Here is a 12,704-nt window from a genome sequence, read left to right on the forward strand (position 1 = left end):
TAAAACAATACCCCGAAGCTGACTGTATGATGGTTTGATTTTAAATAAAAGCATGCAAAACACACAGACAAGGAGGCAGTTGGAGCATTACAAATATATCTGCATCACATTCAAAAATAATACATATGCATTTTACTGCAATCCTACGATGCACAGAAAAACATGCAAATATAAGCACCAAGCAAAAAGAAAAAACAGCATCTGTGGTTTCTTTCAAAACTCTATTTTAAAACAAGACTTTAATTCAATATATATGTTTCTATTTAAATAAAAAAAACAGATTGTTAAGGGGTGCTAATCTCCTCTAAAAGCGTAAAACTCCAGAAAGCAGATACAATTTCCTGAGGGTGTTATACATGCCTGTAAATTTCCTTCTGTCACATGACTGAATTAATGCCTGTGTAACTAAGTGAAATACTGGGTGAAAATATCTGAAGTTTTTTAAGACAGAGAAATTTAATTCAGATTCTTTTTCTGTTTTAACGTCTCCTAGTCCTGAAAGCAGTGAATGAGAGGGACTCTTTTTACTGCCTTCAATTTCGATTCAACCTTGCTGACTTTGTGCCTCACAACTGGATTATTCTAGGTGGAAGCAAATCTGGAGAAATTAGCCCAAACGTTTACAGTGAAAAGATCTTGTTGCAGCTCTCATGCTACACAGTTTCATGTGAACATTAGGGTGATTATTCAATTAGGTTCAGTTTTCTGTACTAGAAATCAGGAAAAATTTAACTTCAATCCATTTTTCATCTATCTATACCAGGGGTCTCCACACTCGGTCCTGGAGGGCCGCTGTCCTGCAGAGTTTAGCTCCAACCTCAAATAAACACACCTGAACCTGCTAATCAGTGTCTTACAAGGCCCTAGTTAGACATTGATTAGCTGGTTCAGGTGTGTTTAATTGGGGTTGGAGCTAAACTCTGCAGGACAGCGGCCCTCCAGGACCGAGTGTGGAGACCCCTGATCTATACCATTCAAAAGTTTGGGTCTTTATGATTAAAAAAAAACTTTTATTCTGCATTAAATTGGTCAAAATTGAAAGTAAAGAATTTAATAGTAAAGGCTTCACTGTTCTTTCGACCTGTGTTATAACACAGTTTTGATTTACAATTACAAAAAAATGAATAATCAATTGTCCTCTATAAATAGATTCCTTAAAAAGAATTTGTACACATAAAAGTGAAAGTGCACACACATAGCAGTGAGTTTTGAACATGCACACACCGTGAACACACACACACCCGGAGCAGTGGGCAGCCATTTTTTGCTACGGTGTCCGGGGAGCGATTGGGGGTTAGGTGCCTTGCTCAAGGGCACCTCAGTTGTGGGTAATGAGAGTGGAAGAGAGCGCTGTTCATTCACTCCCCCCACTTAGATTTCCGGTATTGAGACTTGAACCTGCGACCTTCAGTTACAAGTCCGACTCTCTAACCATTAGACCACAACTCAAAAATTACTCAATTACTCAAAATGTATCACAATATAATTTTGCTAGTTTAAAACATTTTGTCAGTTCATTATAGAGAAGTTGGGAATGTTAAAAATGTCTGGGTAGAGTACTAGCCCAAAATTCTGAAATTCTGGCATATATCTTTCGTATCACTGTGGGGATCATAAAAGTTCCACGAATTGAAAAATCACAATAAATGTTTTCACAGTGTACAGAGGTAGACGCTATGACTAAAGTCAAGGTTAAGACCAATGCAGTTAGACTGATGTTTGTGTCAGGGTCTCACCGCAGCACTCTTCCCTGGAAAGCTGAAAAAGGAATCTGGGCCATTTCTTTGAGCCATGGACTTCAACACGGACAGCAGCTTGACAGCATGAGGTGGCTAATAGATAGAAGAAAAAAAATCAGTATTTACACCAAAATAAAACAACCAAACACCAAACAAACAACTCACTCAAGCACCCACACAAATAAATTCTCGTAGCTTGACTGCAGTATTTTTCTTGTACATATACATAAAAAAGATACTGTTCTCTACGGTTATACAGAATATACAGTCACAAATCATTTTGGTTAGTTTGAACCCTGAGAAAGATCTTCTTGATTTAGAAATGGATTTTAATTCTGAATTAACCACCCCAAAATACCCTGTGTGAGGTGGAGAAGAGGGAAGATGTATTCAAACAGCAGATATGAAAGAAGACCATTACCCATTGGCCTTGTTCTCCTTTCAGATTACTGAAGAATAGCTTCAGTTCCTTCACTGTGATACTGTAGCTGGCCAGCACACCCAGCATGTCCACCATCAGATCTGAAAAACACCACACACAAACATGAAGGGAATGCTGCATGAAGAGATATTTATAAAAGGCTTTGGATTTAGAGACAGTTACTGAACTCAGTTTGTATTTTTGACTGTTTAAGATCAAAGTTGTATTTCCACAAAACCAAAATAATTTTTTTTCCCACATCTAGAGCAGTGGTTTTCAAACCTGTCCTAGGCTAAAGGCACCCCAGCCCTGCACATTTTCTATGTCTCCCTGATCAGACACACCCAATTTAGTTATTGTAGTCTCTACTAATGAGCAGATGAGTTGAATCAGGTGGGATAAATGAGGGAGACACAAAATGTACAGGGCTGGGGTGCCTCCAGGACAGGTTTGAAAACCACTTGAAATGTTGTTCAGGTTACTGTTCATACAGCATCAGAGAAGTACTAAACCATTGAGGAAATGCACCTGAGAGCACCTGTAATGTTAGTGATGTCTCTATAAACAAATGTAAAAATCTATATTTGGAAAGCCCTGACATGCCAAACATTTTATAATACTGTATAGAGACATTTTATAATACTGTATAGAGACATTTTATAATACTGTATAGAGACATTTTATAATACTGTATAGAGCCGAGCAAATCTACTGAATATTCACAATATATTCATGCTCATTTTTCTGCCACAATAAAATTAAGCAACATTGTTCTGCAACGTGTAATATGAGAGCGTCAACACTTAGTAGCATCCCTTTTTAAAGTGGATTTAAAGTAGCAAAATGTTGTCAATAAGCTTGATTTGTCTTTTTTGAAAGAAATTAATACTTTTATTCATCAGTGAATCCATTTACAATGTTAAAAAAGATTTGTATTTCAAATAATTGATCTTTTTAACTTTCTGTTTAATCAAAGAATCCTGAAAAAACAGTATCATGGTATCATGCATCAAGAAAGATTTCTGAAGGAGTAATGGCTGCTGAAAATGCACCTTTCCATCACAGGAATAAATTACACTTTAAAATATATAAAAAAAAAACAATATTACTGGTATTATATTATATCATTTCTCCACTTTTCTGCTATAGACCTTATGTGCCAGATAAACAAGTGTGTAGCCATTTTTAGATTTTTTTCTTTGAACTTCCATTTTAGCGGTAGATCTGTATATTTCAATGGCATCGCTGTCGAGTTATTAGCTGTTGAAGTTAACTAAAGTTATCATGAGCATTGTAATGTTTTAAGCGGATGTTATAACATATCTCAGTAGACCGGGAAGATTTTAAAACGCACGGTTCATTCATAAATCTTACTTACCATAAGATCTTACTTCATGTTGTGGAAATACAAACCGGAAGACAGAAAACAACTAGCGCAGCTGAATAGGGCGGGGCTAAATAAGGACTTCAACAACTTAAGCCCCGTCTCCACCGAAATTACCCGGAACAATTTGTCCCAGGAACTCTTTTTCCCCCAGACCTGCTGCTGTCTGCATTTCCATCACGGTCTAAAGTACCATGAAGATTAGTCAAGTGACGTAGGACTGCACGTAACTTTCCAGTTCCCGCTGGATGTCGGCCTCCGCAACCTAGTCGTCAGATAATCAGTTGTATTTTTCAACTCCATTATTGATTCGAATAGTAAACAACTCTTACTGCACGCACCGCAACAGACTTTTAGGTTGAAATAAAATCCTGAACTCAACCAATCAGCATGTTCAGCACCACCCCCAAAAGTTCCTGAACTTTGAAAAAGTACTACCTCGTGAGCAGGGCTGTTTTGAGGGGGACATTTTTACCCAGAAATTTATTTAGACCCTGGTTCCTGTGGTCGAAACACACCAAGTACCACCCCAAAGTCCATAGTTCCTGGGGAAAGTTCCCGCGGTGGAAACACGGCTATAGCAAAACCGTAACTAATAGAGTGACACTTCTTTACAAAGGGGATGTCTCATCCCCTGCTTTACATACCTGCGATCATGATGTCAGCTCTGTCTATACGCTGGAGCACCAGCTGGATGAGGCCAATATCAGTGCATGCCAGCAGGTTTCGCAAGCTCTTTTTCAGCACGGCAGTGAACATACTCCACACCTCCGCCTGGCAAGTGGAGTCACATTTATCCAGCAGCTCTACCATGCAGATGATGCTCTCTGTCTCCTGGATGATGAAGTTCATCTCCAGGTCAAACTGTCCCCCAACCAGCTGCACAGACACAGTGAGCATAGAGTCACAAATGGAGTCAAAGGCAGAAAAATATAATATGAATCATTCAAAACATGAGTATCATTCTGAGGCAAATGCGAACAGAATACGACAGCAGAGGAAACGCACATTTCAACATTGCAGAAACAAGTCGTATTAAATTAAAATTAAAACACAAAAAGTCAAATGAATGGAGTAACAGCCAGAACGTTTAGAGTTGCTCTCTATGTTGGCATCCTGTCAGTTTATGCTGGCTTCATTCCTGATATTTAATCCGGATAACCAAATCACAGGGCTGCAATTCATGCCAATCCCATTGTAAAACATCTGTCAGCATCTGGCTGTAAAAAGCCTCTCCACAACTGGATTATTGGGACAGGATTTCTACCTTGCACCAACACTGGCTCACTTTTAACCCTTGATCATAAAACGGTATGACCCCTGGGCTAGAAAGCGCAACTGTAATCTCCCATTGCCATGAGGACGGCAGATGCTCTGCTGACATTAAGCGTAAACCTAGATTAACCTTAAAATTATGACATCATGAATGAGTGCCATACACTGCACATAGACAAAAGCCAGGGATGTTTAGGAATGCAGCAATCCTAACATTTTTGGGTAATATAAAAAAAATTATTATATAAATAATTACATAATTTATTATATTACATACATAATTTATCATAATTGACAACCCTACAAAGAAACTGGAAGTTCTGGGGGAAAAAACCCCAATATAATTCTAGATAAACGTATGACCTTATTGTGACCATAGAAATTTACGCAGTTAAAAAAAATATTAAATAAATAACAACAACAATAATCTCCACTTAATATGCAGTCATTATGCTGTGAACAATAATAATATACATTCAAAATATTTTTTTCCCATTTTTTCGTCTTATTACAACTAATATATCTATGTGACTATATGATTAAAGCATACCCCAAGTGTTAACATAATTAGGCAGTGCGGGATGTGAAGGTTATGCACCACAATTTTACTCCCAGCAAAACTGCTAGATATTATTTCTCTTTAAGACTGTTAGTTTGATTTCATGAAGGGGAGCGTAAAAAGCTGTCTGCTTTTGACGGAATTCAGCACTCATTTTGAGCATCATATCGATAATGAAACCAGACAAGTATTTCAAAATAGACAAGTTCTAACACATTGCTCCAAATTCATAAATATAATTAAGTATTAGTGTGTCTGAATTGAATTAGGGCCGAGGAGGCTCTCACAGCAGCAAGATTACACTTCCAAAGAGATTTAATTGCCAAATATTGAATTGACTCAGAGCGAACATTGTCGGTGACTAGGTGGTGTTCTAATTTAATTGAAGGGGTGCTTGGCCCAAAAAGTTTGAGGACCACGGTAGTAAAATACTCGGATGCCTTTCTTTTACTATATTCACGTCGCCTGCGGGATTTAAAAAAAAACAGTGAAGATCAAACTAATGTAATACTGAAATAATATCAACATGTGACACGATGGTCGACAACAGTTTTAACTTAACCAATAATCAGCAGATATATATGCATATACAAACCTAACCTATCTACATTTTAGCTTGAAAACTAGCTTGCAAATGAAACCGGGGCTCATGTGATAGTATTCACTGTTTTGCTGCTAAACATGGCACATTCATTTATCAAAGCATGAAAAGGACCTCTGTATGAGGGTGCACGCCATGGGTCTTTCAAACAACACAAATACTGTCCTTTGTGTCTGTAAATAAATCGTGCAACTCATAAAATGCAATAATTTGTCAGCACTTAATAGTTGACAAGACATTTTTATTATTGAACCGTTCTTTACAGCACATGATAAGGAAAACAATGCAGATGTCAGGAGTAATATTGCTGAGGAGGAAGCGGTCATCTCACAGTCATAAGGGTCTAAAGAGATTGTTGTCATTTGCCAGCAGACAGGCCATGACCGCAATTTGATCAAGGACTAGAGCGAAGTATAAATCCACAGCCTATTGGATAGAAACTGTCCCATTAAAATGACTGAAGGTGGATTAAAGGAAAGGGAGGAGAGGGGGTATCACTGTCAGTCTACAGCAACAAAGGCTAACAAGGCAGGAGATAAAAGCCATGATCAGTCACACACACACACACACACACAGCAGCCTCCCCATTGGGATTCTTTCTTCAAACTCACTGAATGATAGATCGCTCAGACTGTGCGAATGGAGAAATATGAAAATGAATGATAAAATGAAATAAATGGACTCATATGATTGCCGTTCCTGCATTTCGCATCCCGTTTAGCCTGTAAAATAACCCTCCCTTTATCACCACACGCTAATACATCACCACCCCCGTTTACATTTGCATTCTAGGAAGAGGAGCTGAATGTGTTGTGTGGCAGGCAGCATGGAGAACGGCACTCAAATAGATCTGCGGCCACCGTGCAAGTGATTAATGGACCTGACATCCTCCCAGACTGAACGGTGGGAAATGTGACTTTGGGGTGAAGATGGTATCAGCTCACACAGACGATGCAGTATAAAGTGGAAGATGCTTCTGTTGATTTTTAACGGAAAAAATTGTTTTGTTTAATGCTAAACTTAAAGATACTTTATGGTGAAAAATGTTACATGCGGTTTAACATTGTAATTTTACTGTAAAAAAAAAAAAGGTCAAATTTCTTGTCAAAAAAGTCCCTTCGTGACGTATCCGCTTACTCAAATGCATTATACCATTATTATTATGGAAGTTATCAATACATTTTAAGATAAAAAGCCAATTTTGGTAGTTTGGTACATATTAAGATTATACCACTTGATGAAATATATGTCAGGTACCAATATGCCATCCTGTATACCTGAAGGATTGCCACCATATTTTTATGGCCAATGTCTTGCCACCACAGCTGCCTTTTTTTAATTATTAAAATTTTTGTTGATATGATCGTGAGTTCGTTGTTGTGCAAATCTGCCTCTCAAAGTAAAAGATCTCTTGAGAACTCTGAGGTTTATACGTATCTAAAATCTCTTTCTGAGGTTTCTTGTTCAACTTTCTAGAAGTTTATCAGGTAACAATGAACTTTGAAGTGTTCTTAAAACATTTAAAAACAGAGAACTTTAATATTTTAATGGCCTATGTGTGATTTGTATTGTAGATCACACTCCATCAAATGGAATAATGATTAAAAATGGCTTGGTTCTTATAAATATAAAAAGACTTAGCATCTCATCTGACAAAACACCCAAAAAGGCCTTCTAGATTTATATTATACAGGGATTGTAGTACAGATCAAATAAAAAAAAAAGACAAAACATACCCGCAAATTTAGCAGTTATAAAAGGTAGAATGACATTTCAGGGGTCGGCAACATTTTTATCATGAAGTACCATTCATAAAACCGCAGCAAGCCTATAGGCAACTATGGTAACGTAAATTCATAGCCGACTAAGTTGAGAAATACTTACCAATTAGTAGTAACTGTAGTATTAGTTCAACTGTCTTTGAAGAAAGATTTTTCTATTTTACTTGGTGAATTCATTATCATTCTCTGCGACTCTGCTCTGGAGACCCACTGGGGAAGGTGGGTGGCTCACACTAGGGCTGCACAATATATTGTTTTAGCATCATTATGTCGATGTGCTTTAGCAAAGACATTTAACATACATTTTAATATAACAAATTGTATTTAATTTATACAGTCTAGGCAATGTTATTTTGCATTTGATTATTCAATTTCTGTACCTAAATACGGTTATATTTATCTATTCTTGTAATGTGCTTATTATTGCAGATTCACTCCAATCATTCTAGAATTATTATTTTTTTCCAAATAGCTATTCAAGTCATCTAGTGAAATGTTTTCATATCGCAATACATATCGCAGAAAACAAAATATCGCAATTTCAGTTTTCTCCAATATCGTGCAGCCATAGCTCTGTCCCATATCCTAGAGCTCTTTATAGTGATCAGAGACCACAGTGGAATTATTTTGGTTTCTTTACCATATCTGTTTTTCTCACTCTGATTCTCAAAGACTCTGCTCTAGCTGATGATGCAGTCACCAGATCCCTCAGAGGCAAACCGAGCCCTGTGTTTCACCTCTGAGGACCCATTGAATTAATAATGGGTGAACAGCTCTTGGTCCAGGGCTGACAATAACAAGAACTTTTCTCCATGGTGAGGAGGACAACACCAGGGACAGCCACGCACACTTTACGTACAGCCCCTGGTTGCTGGCTAGCATCTTATTTTTAGCACTAAACAAATGACGTTATACATGCTGGGAATATAAAGAAATGGAAAAGAGCAGTATCATTCAAAATTGAAAGTCAGGCTTGATCTTAAACACTTCTTGAAGTAAATCCTCTTCTTCACTAAACTAGTTTTCTCAGCTGTCATGCAGCATTTGCTGTTTTTAGCACAAAGTTTGTAAAGAAAAGACACAACAAATGACAAAACTACTTGCAATAGCACCACCCACAAGGACAGCATGCATTTTCATTCATCTATAAATCATTATCTGTTGCAGCCCATCGAGTAATCTGAAGAGGAAGGCAGATACACACTAGGGCTGTGACGGTAAGGAAATTTTACCACCAGTTAATTGACATGTGACAAACGGTATCACTTGGGGTGAGTTTTTCCCGCTTTTCCAATTCGAATTTTGTGGCAAATCTGGTGAAGCAATTGCTTGAAAGGTGGTTTCATTATCATTAAAAAGGTCCCATGATGTGGATTTTTTTATTTTATTATAATGTTTCCTGAGTTGTATGATTTTTACATCATAAAATGTCATAATTTAGAAATAAAAGGCATTTTTTCTATCCTGATTTTAGCCCTCTGACTTGAATGCTCTGCTGTAGGGATGAAACGATTACCGGTTTCACGATAAACCACGATAAAATTTAGTGACGGTTAGTAATATCGTAGAAAATTTAATTATCATTAAAACCGCGTGTGATTATCACGATTGTGAAAACTCGCGGTAAATCTTGTCCAGTCAGCGTCAGTCTGGCGCAGCGCACGGCTGTTTTTGAATGAGAAGAAATGGAAGCAGGCAGTGACAGCGCCGGGAGATTTTTCAGCCTTCTAAAAGGACCAAATCTGAGGCATGGTCATATTTTGCCTTTTACAAAAGTCCTGAGGGAAACTTAATCGAATATGGTCACCCTGTCTGCACTCTGCAGAACATGCCAGAAGAAAGTCGGGGGAACACTTCAAAACTACGAACGCAAGGCAAGTGGACTTTGACCTCAATACCATAACTATGTCTGGCAAATAATATGAAGCGAACGAATTCAGACAAGACTAGGGTGACATTTAAGGGATAATATTCAGGGCTTGACATTAACAACCGCCATTTGCGGGTATAAATTAACGTTATTTCGGCTGCACACTAGTCACTCTGGCTGTTGAACTTATTATGGTCTTCTCAAACGCCGTCTGTTATAATCGCGTTGCGCATTATAACCACTCACACGTGTTTATATTGAGTTTATGAATGCAATGTCTCATAATCAGAGGCGTTCAGAGCGCGCGCCGCGCTCACTCCCTGAAATCTGCACTCAAAGCAGAGATAAACGTGCGATGTACACAGGAGATTCACTCATCATACAGTGTTGGACTGTTTTTGTTCTATTTCAGCAGCGAAAATTGTTTTAAAACACACAGCAGAACCACAGCGCATCTGATATGACTGGCATAACGCAGGCGAATTTAGGGACCGTCTCTAAAGTTACATACAACATTGATAACGTTATACACGTTTCAAACTTCAATAGCATTTGAAGAGAATGACAGTCATACAACTGACTGTAAAGTGATCATTTAGGTGTCAGGTATGATGCACACATTTTGATATTTAATAATTAAACTGTCAAATCATATGGAAATATGGATATGCATTATTTCACTAGGATACTGTTTGGGCTCTAACACAAAACATGCTAGATTTAAATGCATCACTGCTGAACACTGATGAGAATATTGCTTGAGAATATATTTACAGAGATAATATTAGAGATTATATTTACGATAAATTATTATTATTTATGCATTATGCGTTGCTATTGAGGCCATTAAGGAAGGAAATCCCACAGAATCAAGCTTAAAAAAGTGCATAGAGCTGCTTTAGTTATTTGTTGTTTGTTGAATTTCAAATATAAAACTTGTTGAAATGTTTTAAGTGTGTGCATCTGTTCTTTTTGAATACTTTCATCTCGTTTGAACAAAACCGTGATAATATTGATAACCGTGATAATTTGGGTCACTATAATCGTGATGTTAAATTTCCATACCGTTTCATCCCTACTCTGCTGAAGGGGAGTGTCTGCTGTGAGACTTCTGTGTAAACGCCCACTGTTGTGATTGGCTGACATCTTTGTATTCGAAATGCGTATTACATATGGAACCACCTCTCGAATACTTTTACTATGTTTTTTTACTATTACAGCTGTCGAGATTAACGAATCATGAAAGTGTTGATTATAGCATTAATTTTAGATCTTTCCCCATCACATAAGGCTGCCTTGATGAGCATTGAGTACACAGACAGTTAAAGATGATAAAGTAGTATGTCGCAAAGCTTGCATACTCTTTTGCTACACACTTAAAAGCATGTACTTTTTCTTCACAAAAAGAGTACATACTTTTAGGTCGTAGTATAAGTAAGCAAATTGGGACGCAGCAACTGTTCATTCAGCACGGCGCGAACCGCAGATTGCATCGGCTGCTGCAGGATCGGGTTTGTGGCATTCACAAGTGCTGAAGACGTACATCAAAGCCATTGTCAGCGTCAGATTAGATGTATCTTGTGTTTGTGTGTGTCATATAAGAGTGAGTACTGTTAATCCTTTAGGTTCGCTGATTTATGCTTGTTATCAGTTGATATGTTACGTGACGATGCAAATTCATCTGTGCTAGCTCTAATAATTCAACTGTCGATCTACAATGTTCAGAGTTATAAATGTTTATTATATTATAGTAAGTCATTTAATAATAATGATAAGTAAATGTAATGGAAGATGTTATCAGGTGTTCATACATCATTGTTGTTGTATGAGGGGAGCAGCCTATAGTCATATGTGAATGATAATTATTTGTAATGATGTTGCTGTTATTAGAATACTGCTTTTTGTGTGTTGCAGAGAAACCACACACACACACACACACACATCTTTAACCACAACCAAACATAACCAAACTTATCAGCTGACAAATAGAAGTCCGCTGATAAGCACCCAGCCCCCTTACGAACCAAACCCACTCTGATGGAGACAGGACTCGCTGAGTGTACCTCAGGTTTCTCAGCTAAATGTGCTTAACCTGCTCAAACATTGTATCAACCGTCGCATGATTCTCTGAAATTATCCCCAAGCTCAAACTAAGCTACAGAGATCCATTCCCTCTGAACGCTGCAAAGGAATCCTCATTGACTCCAACACCTAAGCCCTCCACAGTCCACTGCAGTCCTGTTACTTAATGCTACTTGTTCATGTTTATGTTGAGGCTGACTCCACCCTCTGATGTTGATATCTGCATGCCAGTGATAATAAACCAGTCAAATTGACCCTTCACTCTGTGGTGTTCTGACCGACACGCCTGGTTCACTGCGATCTAAACTAGCCCTAACATCTTCAGGTAGCCCTTCGCTACAGAAACAATGTGAAGTTGATTGTCTGATGCATAAACAGTATTAAACGATTTAGAAAGAAAGTCTGTGTGAACTTGAATAATTAGCTACACATCAGAAATCACTGATCACAGATCAGTGATTAATGAACACTGCTACTTACTGTTTGTGGCAGTGCTGTCAAATCCATATCGTAAAAGTCTGTTTGTAAAGCATGTGCTGACACTGCGACTGAATTAAATGTAAAAAATAAACTGAATCCATTTTCTCCTAATTCTCTGGGCGGGCAAAGCAGAGAAAGGGGAGGTAACCTTTCCCCGTATGGCAACATATAGGGAAGATTCCAGATTGGCCCATCTGAGCTTTCATTTTGTCAAAGGCAAACCCAGGGCTTGGCTTACACCTATCTCTATTTCTAGCCACTGGGGGACCATATGCAGGCTGGGGAAACTCATATTAATGTTAAAAAAAACTCACAAAGTGAAATTTTCATGTCATGGGACCTTTAACGAAAAACACAATAACAAAACAGTACATACAATGACAAACTTAAAACACAGAACTTTTATTAACAAAATGAATAAGCATGGCAGCCTCATTCTTGTGGTGCACTTGAAGGTGTGTGTGTAAAGTGTTACCACCGGATACTGCCACTTTTATCAGCCAAAGTTTACA

At 37.9% G+C, this 12,704-nt stretch overlaps 1 protein-coding gene across 1 annotated transcript in view; it reads right to left on the reverse strand.

Moving 5' to 3' along the window:
• Positions 1–12,704, reverse strand: part of lrba (LPS-responsive vesicle trafficking, beach and anchor containing) — a 271,239-nt gene that overhangs the window by 210,916 nt on the left and 47,619 nt on the right. Inside the window, exons 2-4 of the mRNA XM_079813173.1 lie at positions 4,192–4,423; positions 2,161–2,261; positions 1,737–1,832 (exon numbers count right to left, since the gene is read on the reverse strand). Of these exons, the coding sequence (XP_079669299.1) occupies positions 1,737–1,832; positions 2,161–2,261; positions 4,192–4,423 (429 nt within the window). The remainder of the gene's footprint in view (positions 1–1,736; positions 1,833–2,160; positions 2,262–4,191; positions 4,424–12,704) is intronic.

This window comes from Gobio gobio (assembly GCF_949357685.1).
Source record: "Gobio gobio genome assembly, chromosome: 3".
NCBI classification, from domain to species: domain Eukaryota; kingdom Metazoa; phylum Chordata; class Actinopteri; order Cypriniformes; family Gobionidae; genus Gobio; species Gobio gobio.